Genomic DNA, 21,651 nt, shown 5'->3' on the forward strand with positions numbered 1-21,651 from the left:
TTCATTGGGTACAGCCCCTCTGTGTCTAATTCTAAATCAGACCTTGATTACAACAATGTAACAAATACTCTGATTAAGCTGGAGTAAAACAAAATTTTCAGAGTGCTGCTAATTATGCTACATGTTTTGTTAAATCAATTTTCTAATTAAAACAATATATAAAAATTAAGTACTACCTCGTTGAACATTATAAATAGGAAATTGATGACCCATGTCTGCAGTGTATGCTTTGTAGATAAAATTTAACTATTAGTAATCAAATGGCAAATTAATTGTATTATGCGTTCACCCTTTTGGTTGCCTTTTGTCTGGCTACCTTACATGCACAGGTCTCACCTAATCAATTCTCTTGTTAATTAACATATTTTTTTTTTACTCAGGCATTGCTCATTGAAGAGTGCTTCAAGTAATAGGGATAAGAACTTTGGGAAAAAAAGAAAAGAAAAAGAAAGAGAGCATATTTTATGGATTTAATCATCCACAGTTTGTGGGGAATGCTTTAGTACATTATCTTCGTTTAATCTTGAGTCTGTCTGTACTTATTTAAAGTTTTTGATGCTTACTGAGCAGTTGCACGTTAGCTATACATTTTAGTATATTTAGATTACAATCATAAAAACATGCATTTAAAGCAGCCCGCCATGTTACAATTCCATTATACTGCTTTCTAGAATTTAATCTATAAGGGTTATAAAATTTCACTTACATTTTCAAGGAAATCAGTTTTTACAAGTACAGGTCTTCACTTCTAACAACTGCTGTCATTCCAACCTAGCAAGTTTTGTTGCCACAAGAATGTAAAACTGAGAGGAGCAAATACAAGCACCCTAAACATAACATATTTAGCTACACATGGTGAGGTTAATTTACTAATGGAGAAGATGCACCTCAATTATCAAAACATGTAAAAGCTAAAATGATTGTCAGCTCATATAGTGAACAAACTCCCCAGCGTGTATGTGTGTATGTGTGTATATATATGTATATATATATATATATATATAGATATAGATATATATCTATATCTATAGATATATATCTATAGCTATATAGATATAGATCTAGATATAGATCTATATCTATATAGCTATAGATATATATCTATAGCTATATATATATACATACACACACACATAAATATATATACATATATACACACAGTAAGTTTACATACCCTGGCAGAATTTATGATAATTTGGCCATTTTTCAGAGAATATGAATGATAACACAAAAGCTATTCTTTCACTCATAGTTAGTGTTTGGCTTAGGTTATTTATTATCAATCAACTGTGTTTACTCTTTTTAAATTATAATCACAACAGAAACTTCCCAAATGACCCAGATCAAAAGTTTACAAGTTTACAAGTTCTAGACAGCTTGAAGTATTTTCTGGTATATGTGGATGAGGCTCTTTATCTTCTCAGATGGTAAAGCTGCCCATTCCTCTTGGCAAAAAGCATACAAAGCCTGGAAATTTTTGGGCTGTCTTGCATGAACTGCACGTTTGAGATCTCCCCAGAGTGGCTCAATGATATTGAGGTCAGGAGACTGAGATGGCCACTCCAGAACCTTCACTTTATTCTGTTGTAGCCAATGCCAGGTCGACTTGGCCTTGTGTTTTGGATCATTGTCATGTTGGAATGTACAAGTACGTCCCATGTGCAGCTTCGTGGCTGATGAATGCAAATGTTCCTCCAGTATTTTTTGATAACATACTACAGTCAACTTGCCATCAATTTTGACCAAATTTCCTGTGCCTTTGTAGCTCACACATCCCCAAAACATCAGAGATCCACCTCCGTGTTTCACAGTAGGAATGGTGTACCTTTCAACATAGGCCTTGTTGACTCCTCTCCAAATGAGCTTTTTTGGCCACAACCATAAACACTGCAATTTTGGTCTCATCACTCCAAATGAATTTGTGCCAGAAGGTTTGAGGCTTGTCTCTGTGCTGTTTGGCGTATTGTAAGCAGAATACTTTGTGGCATTTGCGTAGTAATGGCTTTCTTCTGGTGACTCGATCATGCAGCCCATCTTTCTTCAAGTGCCTCCTTATTGTGTATCTTGAAACAGCCACACCACATGTTTTCACTGAGTCCTGTATTTCACCTGAAGTTATTTGTGGGTTTTTCTTTGCATCCCGAACAATTTTCCTGGCAGTTGTGGCTGAAATTTTAGTTGGTCTACCTGACCGTGGTTTGGTTTCAACAAAACCCCTCATTTTCCACTTCTTGATTAGAATTTGAACACTGCTGATTGGCATTCTCAATTCCTTGGATATCTTTTTTTATCCCTTCTTTTGCTTTGCCCATGTCTCAGAATCCCGAAACGTCAGTGCAGCACTGGATGGAAGATGCAAGGGTCTGTCAGGAGTCCAGGAACTCACAGGTGAGGATGGCCACCTTTAATAGCCATTCAAACCCTTGTGTGTCAACTTGTGTGCATGTTATCAGGCCAAAATCACCAGGTTATGCAAACTTTTGATCAGAGTCACTTGGGTAGTTTCTTTTGTTAATTATGATGAGAGTAAACACAGGTGATTGATAATAAATGGCTTCAGCCAAACACAAACACTAACCATGAGTGAAAGAAAGTTTTTTGTGAAATCATTCATATTCTCTGAAAAATGGCCGCCAAGGAATCATAATCATATATATATATATATATATATATATATATATATATATATATATATATATATATATATATATATATATATATATATATATATATATATATATATCTCAGGGTAAATACTAGTACTAATAGTACTAATACTAATACTAATAGAATACTGCAATCACTGAGCAGCAAATGATATCACCTGTGATGTATTTCAGTTATCTTACAAACCTAGCCTGTTAGTGGGCCCTGAGGACAGGGTTGATGACCACTGACTTGTGTTACATGGTTGTCATGAACAGTGTGTAGCCCTGCTTTCTATATTTGACAAGTACCTGAGAAGCAAGTTCATTTGTTTTGGTGGCTCTGTATACACTTTGGAATGCCATTTAAAATAAAAGACAATGCACAACAACAGGATTGTCAAAATTTAAGCCCAATTGAACTTTTTTTTACAGCTTCATCTATAAACATTGCAGGTGCATAAAAAGAAACGGTGTACAATGTGATTCTTTTTAGAAAACTGTCATAGTCTGAGTAGAAAAGTTTGTCTGCTTCCTAGAAGGACCCTTGCAGTTTGTGGAAGCAGTGGTCTCTCTACAGGGGTGTGAAATACACCCTGCTGAGTCAGACTTCAGTAAGGGATACATCAGACTTCAAAAAGACAAGGGCTTCCACACAGAGAGCAAGGGCCTTTCACTGCTGCATGCTGGCAGGGGGCAAGCCTTTCTACTCAGACTGGGTCTGCTTTTTAAATATTTTTTTCAAAACATTTTTAATGCACCTGGAATGGAATTAGCTGATTTAAACTGAAAGTTAAGTTGGGATTTAAGGACCAGCAAACCAGGGTTTCCCAACTCTATTCCAAAGCACCACTAAAAGAACACGTTTTCCATAATTCCAGGGTGTGCACTTTTGTGTTGATTGCACTGATACTTTATCTGTGATTCTGGGAAGAGATCTGGAAATCATGACCTGTTACTAGTCCTTGAGGAATGGCTTGGGAAACCGTTAACCAAAATAAGGAGATTACATGCAAGAGCTATTGACAACAACCACAATATATATATGGAAAACTTTAGGATATTTGACCTAATAAATATAACCTAACTGTACAACCAATTGTTCTGTGCTAAGTTTGTAGGCAGAATCACTTCACAGAATTGAGGAGCAAGCAGATAGCTGTTATGTATATATCACATTTATTTTAAATATATCAACTTTTTCATAACACCTGAAACAATTACACATTCATCTTAAGACAGTACTAAAAAAAATTATAGTGATCTTTCTAATTTACCTATATTTATGTCCCTAAATTAGGAACTTAGGAACCATAGTCTTGATTTCACAGATGCTCCCAAAGGAGTGTTTTCAAAGATACCTATTAATGTTTTTAATGCTAATGATCAATTTTGAATCTACATAAGTTAAATGATTGTAATTTAACTGCTATACAGTTTCCATATACTAAAAGTCATGGAAATCACATTAATAACACCACAAGGGCCCCCTAATTTTAATTATAAAAAAAAAACAGAAGCAGAAAACTCAAAACTGCTGCCTATCTTGCTGGGGGACTTCACACTTTTTTTGGTGTTAGGCATTTTCTTGAAATCCATAACAGGCTCAAAGGATCTGGGCTCTATATAATTTTTTTTAATTCTTGCTATAGGATATAATACAGTAAAACAATTACAAAATAAAAAATAAATATATAACAGTTTAAATTGGCAAACGACAGACAAATCCCCCCAAAGATCCCCCCAAATAAATAGAAGACTCTTGGAAGGGTCTGAGTGCTGTTGTTTTTTAAAAATGAATGTAAAGGGAATTGGACATTTTTAAAAGCATTTTCAAAGAATCACTGCTACTTACTGAAAGGATTTTATTTGTTTTTTTTTTGTTTTTTTTTTTGCAGTGGTACATGTTTCACAGGGCAGTACCCACCCTCGTGCTTTTTTCTGACACTCCTTGCTTATAAGCCTAGCAAACTGGCATTTTTAACCGATTCAGCCCTGGAAGATTTTACCCCCTTCCTGACCAGAGCACTTTTTGCGATTCCGCACTGCGTCGCTTTAACTGACAATTGCGCGGTCATGCGACGTTGCACCCAAACAAAATTGACATCCTTTTTTCACATAAATAGAGCTTTCTTTTGGTGGTATTTGATCACTTCTGCTATAAAAATGCATTGATTACTGTGTAAATGACACCGGCAGTGAAGGAGTTAACCCCTAGGGGGAGATTAAGGGGTTAAGTGTGTCCTAGGGAGTGATTCTAACTGTGGGGGGAAATGGGCTTCAAGTCACATGACAGCAATCATCGCTCCCGATGACAAGGAATGGCTCTGTCATGACACAAGCCCAAACGGGGAAGTCCCTTGTTTACATAGGCACTTCCCCATTCTTAGGCTCCGTGACATGATCGCCTTCAGACAAGCGGAGATCGAGTCCGCCGGTCCCGTGGGCACGGTCACACTGTACATGGCGTTCGTGCACGTGCCTGTTATCCCCGGCTCTTAAAGGGTACACCCATTTTCCCACCGCTGCCATTGTGCTGACGTACTGTATATCGGCATGCAGTGGTCGGCAAGTGGTTAACCTGACAGATCCAGCTCCCATTGATTTCAGTGGGGTACAGGTTTGGCATCCAAACTTCTTTAAAGTTTGTAGAAACCCTGCCAAACCAAACTTGTGACTAAAACATAAATAAATTAGCAATACTCCATATTGTGCAATGAAATCAATCTATGACAAGGGGCCAATCTTTACACAATGGTTAATCCATACACAGTGCATCAAACTACAGTATATCATATTAACTAACCCCCAATATGTGATTGAAATGTCAACTTTTAAACAGTGTCCCAAAAGCATTCTCAATAATAAAGTGACACTTTTTATGAAACCACAGTGCTTCCGTTTTCCGCACTCCAATAGTGTTTGTGCTACAATGCATCTCCTCCTCCATACTCACTCCACTGCCACAAATGTACTCACCCAAGCTATAGGCCCCTTAGGTTAATAAGAAGGTCTACATTCACATTTTAGTAACACATGTGACATCCGCTGTATCTCCTCCTCAGTAATGTCTATCAGCTCCAGAGCGGTATATATATAATATGACAGAAAAGACCAATATAGTGGCATACAGCCAAAACCCCGCCCAACATATTTCGCCATCAGGTCCCCCTCTATCAGACTCTCAGAGTGTGGAAAGTGGAAGCACTATGATTTCATTTATTGATGAGACCATTTTTGAGACACTGTTTTAAAAGTTGACATTTTAACCACACATTGAAGTTTAGTTATTGTGATCTGGTTTGAAGCACTTTGTATGGATTAAGCACTGTGTAAAGATTAACACCTTTTCATTGATTGATTTAATTTTACAATATGAAGTATTGCTGACATGCAGTACTTATGTTTAAGTCACAACACTGGGAACTAGCTTGTTTTTACTTATACATACTAAGTATGATTATATTTTAAGTGATATGCCATTTTTTTGTAATCACTTTTGAATATCCAGGCTGATATTTGTGTTCAGCTGCTGGCAGTGTTTATTCACATATGTGCAAATGGTTTGTTCATTATACACATGTAGCATGTCTGTAATTTCTGATCTTTACCACTCAAAAGTCTGTAGCTTCTGACGTTTTTTGTAGCATTACATATACTAAATATTATGCGTGGTCCTTTGGTGACATTGGGGGCTGCAACTCCCCCTGTACTGGCTTGTAAATTGTCAACCCATTATCTATCTATTTTTACATGATGGTTTATGCTTTTTATATATATATATATATATATATATATATATATATATATATATATATATATATACACATATGTATTATAGTACAATATTGTGCTTTTAAAATTCATTCCTAAAGGTCTGTTGATAGTACTATAATGTGTTGCTATAGTTACTATATTTTAGCATAAAAAGGACATTACATTTTGTGAACAATTTTCATGTTTTGTAGTCAGCTATCCTTCTACATCAAAAACAGCAGATGCCCACTAGGCCAGTTTGTGCAAAGGTCAGTATTTGGCTATATCAATATCCAGACTCCAGAGTATGACCTTTTCAAGATGTCCTCTTTTCTTGATGGATACTTTTTTTTTCATCAGAGCACTATTTATCATACGTTTTCAAATAACAAACAAAAGAATGAGAGGAGGAGATAGGCAGTGTTGTTGCTGTATGAATAACAGTTGATATAAGTGTTCTGAATATCTGTTTACCTTTATTAGAAATTGAATAGAAAAACTTCTATAATGGCAAAAATATTAAAGGTTTTAGGATGATTTAGCCCTATAATAAAATAAATATTCAATATGATATAAATACTTCTCTATGATCTATTAAATCAATTGATGCATGCTACATCATAACATTTTAAAGGAATACATATTTGCTACATATTAACTACTATTTCCATCCTCAAAAAAAGCCCTTGCTGGGCACCACCAGTTTGACCAACTTAGGACCCATCTCCCTGCTCCTGCTTACCTCCACACTTCTAGAATGCCTGATCTACCACCTCACTACTAATGACCTTCTCAGCTCCTTACAGTGTGATTTTTTTACTTCAACACTCCACAGAAAATGCCCTACTAGAAGTCATTACTGATTTAATAACTGCTAAAATGAATGGCCACCACTTCTTACTCTGTACTAATACTCTTAGACCTTTCTGTTGCCTTTGACACATTTGACCAACCGCTCCTCCTCAAAAACCGCACACCCTTGGCCTCCAAAACTCTTTTCATTATTGGATCTCCTATCTATCCTACTGCAACTTCAGTGTCACCTAAATCTCCTACTCTCCTCTTCCTGTATGCATGGTTGTCCTCCAAGGCTTTGTCTTCCAATCCCTTGTATTCTCTATCTACTCCTCCTTGCTCAGTTGATGACCTTGCATGGCTTATAACAACAAATCATCATATGCAGACAACACCCAAATCTATTTCAGCTCACCCCTTCTATGTTCTCACACATCACTAAATTACTAATTGACATATTTGTATGAATGTTATACCAGTTCCTTAAACTCACTCTTTCCAAAACCAAGCCCATAGTATCCTTTCATGTTCCCTCCCTCTAATTTTCAATCAAGATCAATGGCTCAACTATCAGTGGCTCCCCTCACGTCAGGAAGCTAGGCGTCAACCTGGATTCTGACCTCTCCTTTCAGCCACCCAATCACTGTCCAAATCCTGCAGACTTTACCTCGGACACATTTCCAAAATACATTCCCTTTTAACCAACAAAACCACTAAGATACTCATCCATTCCCTGTCATCTCTTCCCCCAACTATTGCAACTCCCTCCTTACTGGCCTACCTCTGCACAGGTTTTCCCTCTTCAGTCTATTCTGAATACTGCTGTCAGGCTCATCCACCCATTTACCTTACCAATCACTCAGGGTCCACCACCCCACTCTGCCAATCCTTTTACTGACTGCCCAAAAATAGAATTTAACAACAATATACGTAATAAAAGTCAATCACAGCTTTGCCTCTCTATCTCCAATCTTGTTTCAAAATATCATTGAAACGTTCCTCTCTGCTACTCCAAAGACTCAATGCTCTCTAACACTCTCATCATGTCCAACAAAGCTCACCTCAAGGATTTCTCTAGAGCCTTTCCCATCCTTTGGAATCCCTAACTTAAATCTGTCCATCTATCTCCTACTCTGTCTGCCTTTAGAAAAGCTCTGAAAACTCACCTCTTTAGGTAAGGCAAGCCAGCCTCCACCTAAAAACTGTACTTTTACTCTCTAAAAAAAAAAACGAATGCAGCCACTGAATTTAAACCCTTCAGATCCACGCTATAGCCTAATGACAGCTACACTAAGCCTACTCCCTGACATGCACAATGATCAATAAAGGTAATAGTGATACAAGGTTGAATAGAAACATTGGCTAAAGTCTACATTTTTTCACCCTTACCTGTGACTGTGGATGAGTGCATTAAAAGCCAATCCATCAGACCAACTGCTGGTGAAATTGATAACGTTGACCTGTGGGTAATTGCGAGTTGATTGGCGCACCCAGCTAAGTAAGATCTTTTCACTGTTCGTCTGCTGCAAGTCAGCCATAATATCTTTCATTACATCCTTCACCTAAACAAGGAACACAGTCATCAGTGTTTAAAACTGCGTATCAAGATTAATATTTAATCAACAGGTATAGCTAGTAAATAACCAACCCACTCCTGGACTACATTATTTCTATGTCACCCAGATTATCAGGATTTAAGGTGAAGTAGAATAAAATAAAATAAATTCACAGCTATTAAAAAGGAATGTTCAGAAAAGATATTAATCCATTGTCTGAGGATGGAGCATTTACTCATAATGCACTGTGTGCCCTAATGCTAATCTATGAAAAGTGAGAGTTCAAAGATAAGATACAAAAGCATGTGTTCTTCTTCAAGCAGAGCTATCTGAGTAATTATCTTAAAATGCACAGGTATTAGAATGGATGTCTGGAAAATAAAGCTGGACACAGAAATGAGATAGCAGTTTGACACGCAGGCGCCGTCTGACAAACATAAGTTTTCTTCAGTCTTTCTTTTGAACTAGCAAAGGTGTTCCCATTTATTAAACAGGATACATATGTAAATGTGTGTCAGTTCAGGGACAGAGAGTAACAAGGTGCATGCTAATGCAGTGGTAAAAAGTGAGGATCATGTTTGCTGAGCATGAGGTAAGGGTGGTGACTATTACAGCAGTTCAGTAGCAGCAAGTGGGTGAAGGGCACCACAGCTGTGATGGTGGGCAATATTATGTATGTTAGTCCAATGGCCACAAGTAAGGTTGTGCATGCTTATGTAGTAGCCCTGTTGAAAAAGTTTTTTAAATGGGCTCCCCTTTTGGGTCACTCAACTTGCCTTACCTCTTCCTTAAATGGACAGTTTCATGTGAGAGTCATGAAATGCGCCATTGATATGCTTTTGAAAATGCCAATTCTTTGACTGCAATACTGGAGCTTTGACTTTATTGCTTTCACTACCCTAGCACAGGTATAGCAATTAGGCATTCTGGAATACTTACTTGTTTGTGACTCAAGAGAGCTTAAAGAATATCTTAACACAAAAGCAAAAAGTTCATATATTGCAGCTTACAGTCCTTAGATGTGATGGCTGAATTCGTTTATTTTAGTTTATTTTAGGCTAAGAACATTTTACAGCAAGTACAGAAAATACTGTAATGCAATGGCTGTCCCCATACATCCCTCTTGGCAAGTGTCACATTAAGGGATCCATTTCAGAGAACATCAATATAAGCAAAAAAAAAAAAAAAAAAAACAGGAAGAGGAGGAAATAAGACTAATGGAGAAACCAGTCTTCTACTGCTTAGTGATAAATTCATCTTCCATATAGGCATGCTGGGTTCAAACATTAATTAACAGCTAGGGATGAGCAAATACTGAAAAATCTACTCACCTCATTTGCAAACAAGAACAAACTCACTTTTCTCTTAAAATGATCTATTGATTTCAAAGCAAGGACTACTGTTTATAGTACAATCTTACATCTGCTTACCACACTTTAATTCCTTCCGACTCTGCGTAATTTCCATCCTAATGACTAGAATAACTTTCAGAACTTATGCTGTACTGTTTACATCTGGAATATGGTATATAATTATGAAGCCATGCATATACAAAAAGATTTACAATCTGATCTTCCATTATATTTACTTTTGTTATCAAACCCATTTTACAGTAAAAAGATTGTATCATGCACACAGTTATGCCCCGTACACACGGTCGGACTTTGTTCGGACATTCCGACAACAAAATCCTCGGATTTTTTCCGACGGATGTTGGCTCAAACTTGTTTTGCCTACACACAAAGTTGTCGGAATTTCCGATCGCCAAGAACGCGGTGACGTCAAGCACGTACGACGAGACTAGAAAAGGCCAGTTCAGAACCAAGCGCGGCACCCTTTGGGCTCCTTTTGCTAATCTCGTGTTAGTAAAAGTTTGGTGAGAGACGATTCGCGCTTTTTCAGACTCGTGGCTTTCAGATCGTTTTCTGCCGTTCAGTTTGTGCTTGTGGGTTTGTATCTGCTCTTCAGTGCGTGCAGTCAGTTCGTATTGGAGTTTTCTGTGCGATCTTGTCCGCTCGTTGCTGTTTTTCAGGTCGCTCTTCACAGGCCTTGCTGTTCTTCAGTGCGTTCTGTTACTTCGTTCTGAGCAGCCGACCGTTTTCTAGCCATGTTGCGTATGCGTACTCCTCGTAGAGTTCGTGCTGTGCGGGGGCTTGGTGTTGAGGGCCTGACCTTGACACAAGTCCAGTCCATGAACAGGGTGGGGAGGAGTTCATGGACGAAGAATTGGTTGCTTCAGCGTGACCAGTTCTGTCATATGCCTTTGCTCCGTGAGATCCGTGAGAATAATCCTGATGATTTCAGGAACTTTCTCAGGATGACGGACCCCGTATTTCACCGTTTGTTGGCTTCGCTGACCCCCTATATCAGCAGGCAGGATACCTGCATGAGGCAAGCCATCACTCCGGAGCAGAGGTTGGTCGCTACCTTGCGGTATTTGGCCACAGGGAGAAGCCTGCAGGACCTCAAGTTCTCGACAGGCATCTCCCCCCAGGCTCTGGGGATCATTATCCCAGAGACCTGTTCTGCCATCATCCAGGTCCTACAGAAGGAGTATATGAAGGTAAGATTTTTATCCTTTTATATCACATTTTATTGTATTGAATGTTTAATAATATATTGTATTTCTTTCCTCATTCCCTAATTACCATGATTGTATTATGCTGTGAATGTCCCCTTTGTCCTCATGCATGCTGGATTTTTATGTAATTATTATTTTAGGTCCTTCATACATATTTGCCCTTCAATAACCTCCCCAGCATGGTGTCTCCTGGCCTATATTCACCTCATGTAGTCACTTAACAATGTATTTTATCAGCTCCATAGTAGTGCTTTACCCCAAACACCCCCTAAAATGTTTGGAAATGTTATTTTTGATTTAAATTCAGGCAGAGGGCCAGAGGCTTTTTTTTGTGGTGTCCCCAAATTTTTGGTAACCCTCCCTCCCCCCAACTGCTAAGTCAGCTGATCCCAATTCTCTATCCTCAATCATCTATCTGCTGACTTTGCCAAACCCATACACACTATACCCATCTATTTTGTGCTCAGATTTATGGATGAATTCCCCAAAACATGTAGTGCAAGGGCCTGCCTGTATACTTTCCAATAGTACTGTTTAAAGTTCTTGTATCCTATTATGATCTTGATAGGTAATAGCAGAATGTCCAAATGTGCTCAAATGTGTACAGTGTGTATTTATATCTTTGTATTATGACACTTCTTACCTGTCCAGTGGTCTGCCAATAGTGTAACTAAGGAGGGGCTGTTCCAAGTAATACCCTGTATTTAGGCATTCATCTCTTAATGAAGTGAAGAGGGTTACCTGTCCAAGAGTTCCCCCCCTATAATGTTAGAAATGGCCCATGAGAGGGGGGGGGGATATGATAGGTGTACCTTATACTTTGTTGTTGTTAAATTCCCCTTAATAAATGCTATCTGGAGGTTGACCCATAATGTTTGTGTCTAATCTGCTTGCCAGGTTTCTGTGAAAAAATAGTAATGTTTATTGTTTTTTCCTCAACAGTTTCCTTCCACACCACAGGAATGGCAGACTGTGGCCTCCCACTTTGCCCAGCGGTGGGACTTTCCTAACTGCGGAGGGGCAATTGATGGGAAACACGTCCACATCGTCCCACCACCCAACTCGGGGTCGTACTATTATAATTACAAGGGGTTTAATAGTATAGTGATGTTGGCGGTGGTGTCGGCTAATTACGACTTCTTGTATGTGGACGTGGGGAAGAATGGCCGGATGTCCGATGGTGGAGTGATCGCCCAGACGGAGTTCTACAGGCGTCTCCAGAATGGCAGCTTGGACTTGCCACCTCCAGAGGACAATGTTGAAGGTCTCCCATTTGTGTTCGTTGCTGATGAAGCATTTGCGCTGGGGGACCACCTGATGCGGCCATTCCCGATGAGGACCCTCACCCCGGAACAGAGGGTTTTTAATTACCGGCTGGCCAGAGCCCGAAGAGTGGTGGAGAACACATTTGGAATCCTGGCCAGCCGGTTCCGATTATTTATGACACCCATCCATATGGCGGAGTATAAACTGAACCATATAATACTTGCCTGCTGTGTTCTCCATAATTTTCTACGAAAACATTCAGCCAACTATGCTGGCTCAGTTGGGCCTGAGGCCGGAATCCCAAATACATCAACAATGACGGCACTTGAAAGCGGCCGTCCTGGCTTGCCCTCCCTGAATGCCCGTGATGTCCAGTTACGATACCTGGAGTTCTTTGCGGGTAGGGGGGCTATCAATATGCCAGACAATATGTGACACCTTTTTCAAATAAAAAACAACCAAAAGAAGTTCTTGGTGGCCATTTACTGCTTGTGTTTGTTTTAGCTGACCCTGACAGAAATGTGTTGAGTGCAGAAAATGTCGTGATTGGGTAACCTTATAAAAAACAGTGTTGGCTGGTACTTCCTAAATGCAAAAACACATTTCACTACAAGTGCACTTGCAACTGCACTGAACCTGCACTTGTAGTGCAAAGAGGATTTGTCCTTAGGAAATAACCCCCATTTGTGCATAAAACAACAATTACATCACCCCAAAAGTGTTGTAGTGTTGAGACAATAATCCACACATTCTTGAGTAAGGCACTTTTTTATACCTGCACAATCACATGCGCATTTACCAAAGGTTTTTAAAACAAACCAACATGTTTGTTGTATAACAATGTTTGCAGTAGCATTATGAAAAATCAAAATATCCATTTCAGATAAAACAGGCCTGTGTAAAACCAACAAGAAAGCCAAAAAACTTGAACTTACAAAGTTCACATTAGGTAAAACCTGAAGGCTATATCAGACATCAGTATTTAGGAACTGGGTTTGATATAGCATTCAGATGGGGGGAAATCACCCCTGGAAAAGCCAAATTTGGAAGATGCACACCAATTTACAAATGTCCACATGTGCTATCTGCCATCATGGGGGATCAAGGGACGTGTTTGGGGGGAGCAAGCCCTTCCTCAACGCTACTTTATAATTGAGGAAGGGGTTGCCCCCCCAAAACGCATCCATTGATCTCCCGTGATGGCAGATAGCACATGTTGGCACACTGTGTGCATCCTCCAAATTTGGCTTTTCTAAACATTGAAAAAAGTTTGGTACGATAAAACAGGTGATTTTGTGGGGTTTAAATTCGCCCCAAAACATCAATGATGTTATTATTTTTTTTAATAACATCACTGATTTGTTGATGTATGTTTTGCAATTGGAGATTACACCCCATGATCTCCCCGATCAGTATCTGGGCACTTTCAGATGTAAAGCGTTCTGGATCCACAACATCACGATCACCTAAAAAGAGATAAAGAACAAAAAAAAAGGTCTCAAAAATCTGCCACCAGCCATCTCTTTTACCTGAGTCTGTGGTGGCAGACACTCACCTGTTGTGGTGCCAATCTCCACCACGTCTTCTTCTTCCTCCTGCTCTTCTTCTTGGTTTGGTATTTCACCTTCTTCCAGAGGTGGGGGGTCTCTGGTCTCCTGGGATGAGGGGTGTCCGAGTCTTTTCTCCCCTATGTAAAACAAAAATGGTATACTTAGCACACAGATATTTGATGGCAGAACTATAGAAATAGGAAACATTGCTTGGAAGTGGGGTACAATTGTCTATTTTAGCCGAGTCCAAGATGTATATTTTTTATTGCCCTTTGTCAAGCTGCAATACTTTACCTGTTTGGTACAAGCTTCACAGATGGAGACCCCCCTATAGTATACACTGGAGCACCTGTGTGCCCCCCTAATAAAAATGGTGTTCTTGTGTCCCACACTAGTGCTCCAGTGTCCAGATGTGAAAACAGCTGCTCAGTGTCCTCTCCTTACACACAATCTAGTTTGCATTTCATTCTAGTAACAAACCCATCTACACAAACAAATATTTGGCATCCAAGTAGGCCCCCAAAAATGTGTGAAAATGCATATGGCCTAAACAATGGTGTTCTAGAGGCCGAAAGAAAAATGTTTGATACGAACGAATAATGTGCCCATGAACATTAAAGTTGACCTTTGGAAACGTTACAACTAATCAAAGCATATGGAGCAGAACGAACGTAATAAAGACAGAAAGAATAGGAACACAGCACAACTACTTACTTTTTTGCAGCACTCTCCGGATCTTTCGGTACTGCTCTGGCTCTCTCAACTTCAGATCCGACCACCGCTTCCTGAGCTGATCTTTAGACCTTCGTACCCCGAAATTCCGCTCTAGACTCCTGACCACTTTCGCCATGATTTTGGCCTTTCGGATATTGGGGTTGGGGTAAGGCCCATATTTTCCGTCATAGTCGGACTTCCTCATGATGTCGACCATCTCCAACATCTCCCCAAACGACATATTTGTGGCCTTAAAACGTCTCCTTCTGGATCGGGACTTGCCTGGATCCGCCCTTTCCTCCTCCTCCTCCTCGTTGCTACAATTAGCCCGCACCTGCTGTATGTCCGCCATCATGCTCTTCCCCCACTGCGCCGAACGAAAAGGGGCGGGGAATACACTAGAAAGAACGTCAGGGGCAGGCGGAGTTACACGCATGCGCAGTGTATATAAAGCGTAACACGCGTGCGTATTACGTTTGATCTGTGAGCGGAGGAAGAAGCATTGAACGCGGCGATCGTAAGAACGAAGGTAAGAGACAAACTTGGGCCTATACTGCTTCTATAGATTGAGGCCTATATTGTAACAAGATTAGGAGAGTTTGGTGTGACATTAGGCTTTGTCTTGTGTTGTGTCTTGCAGTGAACATGGATATGGTACTGAAAGATCAGGACTTCATTTCAGTCTTCATAGAGATGCTAAGGGAGCTGCCCTGTCTGTGGGAGATTAAACACCCCCATTACAAGAACCAAACAAAGAGGAAGGCAGCACTGGAGCAATTGTGTGAAATTGTGAAGCAGGTGATCCCCACGGCAGACATCACTTATTTAAAGATATTAATTGGTGGCCTGAGGAGCACATATCTGAGGGAGCGCAATAAAGTCCTGGATTCGCAGAGATCCGGAGCAGCAGGTGACATCTATGTCCCCAGGATGTTGTACTACGACAGGCTGCACTTTCCTGCAGGCCAGACTGAACCCAGGTCATCACTCTCCAGTCTTCCTTCCACGCTTCCTTCCCCCCCGGCTGAGGCTTCTGACGCCCAACCTGGGCCTTCCAGGCCACATGTGGAGGAGCCCAGATTGAGCCAGGTATAGCATTCCTCTAAATATTTCTGCTTGTCCAATCAATGATGTGAACTAGATGTTAGTTGGGAGTACTAATTTAGGATTGTGATTGATGATGCAAAAACTAAAACCATGTCCTTTTTCATACACAGGGAAGTCTCAGCCAGGAGGTGGCCGGGCCGAGCCGGCTGGCTGATCTGCAGGTCCCTCCATCCCCCCTGGAAAGAGAAAGTGGCAGTAGGAGGAGTACCCTAGAGGAGGCGGCTATCAGATTTTTTTGTAGGGCTACAGAGGTCCTGGGAGCACCACACACCAGGCAGGAGAACTTTGCTGCATTCATAGCATATAAAATGCAGAGGATGGAGGAGGGCCAAAAAGCCATGTGTGAGGCCCTCATATCAGAGGCTCTGGCGAAAGGTATGAGGGGCCAAATTACACCTCAAACACACCTTCGCGATGGTCCTCCTCCTGCAGGTCCTACTCCTCCTCCAGGTCCTACTCCTCCTCCTGCCACATCTCCAACTGCACAGCCACAGCCCGGAAGGAAGTGTGAAAGGAAGACCAGACAGTGAGGACCCTGGATCCAGTCTGGTCGGCCAAAAGATGCAGCCTCTTGTGGTACCACAGCCTGGGGACACTGATGTCATCTGCTGCTATCCGGATCTCTGTGAATCCCGGACCAGACTGCCCTCCCTTACATATGGACTCCTCAGGCCACCAATTTTGAGGTTTAAGAATTGATGTCTGCCGTGGGGGTCCCAGGCTTCACTAATTTCTCCTGTTGATCCAGTGCTGCCTTCCTCTTTGTTTGGTTCTGAGCCCTTAATAAAGGATTTTTGTTTTGCATTATACTCTCCTATGTGTTTTACTTCAAAAATGATGGTTTGTTTGTGAGGATTCAGGTACATTTCTAATATACAATGTGAAATGAACAAGGGACACCAACAACAAAAAATCTCATGGAGATTAAATAATAAAAGATATCAATGGTGTTGGGGTAACTTGCCACACAAAACACACACAAAAATATTCTGGAGTAAAAATAAAAATAACATTGAACAAAGATCAGCCTTGGAAAAAATCCAAACATTAAAGAAAAAAAAAGGCTTAAAATCCAAAATAAAAAAAACATAAAAAATATAAAACTGTCAGATGTGACAACTAATAACAATATATTGAGGGAATCCCACTAAAAAAACACAAATAAAACTTTGTGAGAAGTGTGTGTGAATATGAGCAGCAAAACTACTTAATTCTTGTCACATTATAAAGAAGAAGAGAGTGCGCTGTATTAAACCATTTTTTACATTGCAGCGTGACGAAAGTGCTGTATCCATTGCGAACGCTAAGTTTACCAGAACGAGCTGTCCCGTGTCGGAATTTCTTCTGAGCATGCGTGGCACTTTGTGCGTCGGAACAGGCCACACACGGTCGGAATTGACGCGATCGGATTTTGTTGTCGGAAAATTTTATCTCCTGCTGTCCAACTTTGTGTGTCGGAAAATCCGATGGAAAATGTCCGATGGCACCCACACACGGTCGGAATTTCCGACAACACGCTCCGATCGGACAATGTCCATCGGAAAATCCGACCGTGTGTACGGGGCATTAGACTAGAAAACAACCCAAAAAGTCCTATCTTTGCACTACCTAAACTGGTAATAAACCTAATGGCAAAAATGTATTATATTCAGCCTACCAATTCTTAACCACTTGCTTACTGGGCACCTAAACCCCTCTCCTGCCCAGACCAATTTAGAGCTTTTAGCGCTGTCACTCTTTGAATGACAACACTGTACCCAAATGACATTTTAATATTTTTTTCCCACAAAGAGAGCTTTCTTTTGGTGGTATTTGATCACCTCTGGGTTTTTTATTTTTTGTAATAACAATTAAAAAAGACTGAAATTTAAAAAAACAAATACAAAACCGTTTTATATTTTGTTAATGAATTTAGCAAACATTTAGTAATTTTTCTCCTTCATTGATGTACGGCACCGATAGGTTGCATTGAAGGGCACTGATAGGCTGCACTGATGGGCACCGATAGGCTGCATTGATGGGCACCGATAAGGTGACACTGATGGGCACTAATAGGCGGCACTGGTGGGCACTGATTAGGTGGCACTTGTGGGCACTGATAGGTGGCATTGGTGGATACTGAGAGGTGGCACTAATGGGTGGCACTGATGGGTGGCACTGATGGGCATTCATAGGTGGCACTTATAGGTGGCACTGATAGCTGGCACTGATGGGCACTGATGGGTGGTAGTGAAGGACACTGATGGGTGGCAGTGATGGGCACTGATGGGTGGCAGTGATGGGCACTGATTGGCACTGGTAGGTGACACTGATAGGCAGCACTGCTAGGTGGCACTGATGAGGCACTGATTGGCACCACTGGTGGGCATTGATAGATGGCACTCGTGGGCATTGATAGGTGGCACTGATTGTTGGCAATTTTATGCACTGGTGGGCACTGATTTGGCATTGTGGGAACTGTTTAGTGGCATTGTGGGCACTGGCAGGCGGTACTGGTGAGCACAGATGAGGCAGCTTCGCCTCTTCCTCTTTGGGAATGATGTCCCTTCAACAGAAGCCAGTGATCGGCTTTTTTTTCTTCTCACGCTATCAGCGTGAGAAGAAAAGAAAATGATTATCGATCTTCTGTTTACATCACATGATCAGCGGTCATTGGCTGACTGCTGATCACGTGGTAAGGTGCCGAGATCGACCCCTTACTCTGATCTGAGTCTCATTGACTCGGTGATCACAGGATGCGCCACGTGTACCCTGAAGGGGGTGCGCGGGGAGCGTGCAAAGGGGAGGCCATCTACTGACGGCCTCCCGGCAAAGTAGATCCTCGCTGTAGCTGTCATTCGGCTATAGCTGGATCTGAAGGGTTTAAATTCAGTGGCTGCATTCATTTTTTTTTTTTACATTTTTTTACTTAATTTTTACCTGTCAATTATCTGTTATTTTTGTAGCTCCTTTAACAGAGCAAGCTAGCCATCAGGAGAGGCAGTTAAGAGGTTGAGACAAACCATTGAACATTGATGGGGATGCTTTCAATGGTCAGATTTTTTTTCATGTATGTAAACTCTTTATCCCAATTTAGTTTGATAGCCATCTACAGTCCATCTAAATATGTTAGTTCATCTGACACTACCCTATTCCCAAACTGACAAGACTGTTGTCAATAGTTGTCTTAATTGCTCCCCCACCTAGAGTGGAGACACATTAAGACAGGAAGCGCATTACTAGCCAGATCACCAGGTGAAAATAAAAGAAAATAAGCATAAAAAACAGAAAATAATGCAGTCATCACATTTAAAGAGTGTTAATTGCAACATATTACATTTTTATTTTTGAGCTTAATACCACTTTCACATGCTGTTAGCCTTGAGCTGTCTACTGCATGAATTTAGCACTAAGCGATCTTTAGGAATACTATGTACAGTAGACATCATGGTCGGAGTTGGTAAAACAGTGAAATCCAGTTTGAAATGTTTTATCCAACGGCCTACCTTTTCCTAAATATACTCACTCACTACAATTTTAGGTCACCCACATATACACTGAGCAAAATTATAAACGGAACACTTTTGTGTTTGCCCCTATTTATCTAAAGCTGAAGTTAAAGATCCATGAGTTTTTCTATTTACACAAAAGGCCAATATTGTTCACAAATCTGTCTAAATCTGTGTTAGTGAGCACTTCTCCTTTGCCGAGATAATCCATCCACCTCACAGGTGTGACATATCCAGATCCTGGTTAGACAGCATGATTATTGCACAGGTCTGCCTTAGGCTGGCCACAATAAAAGGCTACTCTAAAATGTGCAGTTTTGCTGTATTGGGGGGAGTTCGGGGGTCTGAAAACCAGTCAGTATCTGGTGTGACCACCCTTTGCCTCACACAGTACAGCACATCTCCTTTGCATAGAGTTGATCAGGTTGTTGATTGAGGCCTGTGGAATGTCGGTGGATTCCTGTTCAATGGCTGTGCAAAGTTGCTGGGTATTGGCAGGAACTGCAACACGCTGTCGTATACACTGATCCAGAGCATCCCAAACATGCTCAATGGGTGACATGTCCGGTGAGTATGCTGGCCATGCAAGAACTGGGATGTTTTCGGCTTCCAGGAATTGTGTACAGATCCTTGCAACATGAGGCCGTGCAATATGCTGCAACATGAGGTGATGGTCGTGGATAAATGGCACAACAATGGGCCTCTCACTAGCTCATCATGGTATCTCTGTGCAGTCAAAATGCCATCAATAAAATGCACCTGTGTTCATTGTCCATAGCATACGCCTGCCCATACAAACACCCCACTGCCACCATGGGCCACTCGATCCGCAATGTTGACATCAGCAAACCGCTCACCCACACAACGCCATACACGACATCTGCCATCTGCCCTGTACAGTGAAAACCGGGATTCATCCATGAAGAGAACACCTCTCCAAAGTGCCAAATGCTATCAAATGTGAGCATTTGCATGCTCAAGTTGGTTACAATGACAAACTTCAGTCAGGTCGAGACTCCGATGAGGACGACGAGCACACAGATGAGCTTCCCTGAGACGGTTTTTGACAGTTTGTGCAGAAACTCTTTGGATATGCATACCGATTGTTGCAGCATTTGTTCGGTGGCTGGTCTCAGATGATCTTGGAGGTGAAGATGCTGGATGTGAAGGTCCTGGGCTGGTGTGGTTACACATGGTCTACAGTTGTGAGGCCGGTTGGATATACTGCCAAATTCTCTGAAACGCCTTTGGAGACAGCTTATGGTAGAAAAATGAACATTCAATTCAAGGGCAACAGCTCTGGTGGACATTCCTGCAGTCAGCATGCCAATTGCACGCTCCCTCAAAACTTGTGACATCGGTGGCATTGTGCTGTGCGATAAAACTGCACATTTTAGAGTGGCCTTTTATTGTGGCCAGCCAAAGGCACATCTGTGCAATAATCATGCTGTCTAATCAGCATCTGGATATGCCACACTTGTGAGGTGGATGTATTATCTTGGCAAAGGAGAAGTGCTCACTAGCACAGATTTAGACAGATTTAGACAATATTTGAGAGCGTTAGGCCTTTTGTGTACATAGAAAAAGTCTTAGCTCTTTAAGTTCAGCTCATGATCAATAGGGGCAAACACAAAAGTGGTGTGTTTATAATTTTGCTCAGTGTAGTTTTTAATCACTATATCTAAAAAAATGTAATATTTTTAAAAATCACTCCTTTCTTGTCTCAAATTTCCCTTGGTGTTATTTTTCCTATTAAAATGCACTGTTTATAACGACTACAGAAAGAAGCATTCAGTGATTATTTCAGAGATGACATCATAAAAAATTACAATCCAAATGTTCTGCTTCTGAAATTTAGGAATTTGAATTGTTTGTTAAAGAATTTAAAGTGTTTTTTTGAAGATTAGAAAACTAAAATAAACCTGTTATACACATACTTTGATTTAAAAGTTGCAGTGTTGTCTTTATACTGTTTGTAATATAGATACAATTGTTTTGGAGGTTTGCTAGTGAAAGACATTCCAGTGCTAGAATAAGTTTAGCTCCATGAAATGTCAAGTAACACCAAAGCAGGGCTCAATCCTATTATGTTATAACTGTAAGACAGGCCATAAATTATGTGATTTTCTTTTTTGCAACCACGGGTTGCCAGAAAGGAAATCACTCAATCCCCCCATCAACAGAGTCAATGTT

At 40.7% G+C, this 21,651-nt stretch overlaps 1 protein-coding gene across 1 annotated transcript in view; it reads right to left on the reverse strand.

Moving 5' to 3' along the window:
• Positions 1-21,651, reverse strand: part of DMD (dystrophin) — a 3,507,873-nt gene that overhangs the window by 3,118,254 nt on the left and 367,968 nt on the right. The window contains exon 5 of the mRNA XM_073614841.1: positions 8,586-8,758. Coding sequence (XP_073470942.1) covers positions 8,586-8,746 — 161 coding nt within the window. The 5' untranslated portion in view covers positions 8,747-8,758. The remainder of the gene's footprint in view (positions 1-8,585; positions 8,759-21,651) is intronic.

This window comes from Aquarana catesbeiana, linkage group LG02 (assembly GCF_042186555.1).
Source record: "Aquarana catesbeiana isolate 2022-GZ linkage group LG02, ASM4218655v1, whole genome shotgun sequence".
NCBI lineage: Eukaryota > Metazoa > Chordata > Amphibia > Anura > Ranidae > Aquarana > Aquarana catesbeiana.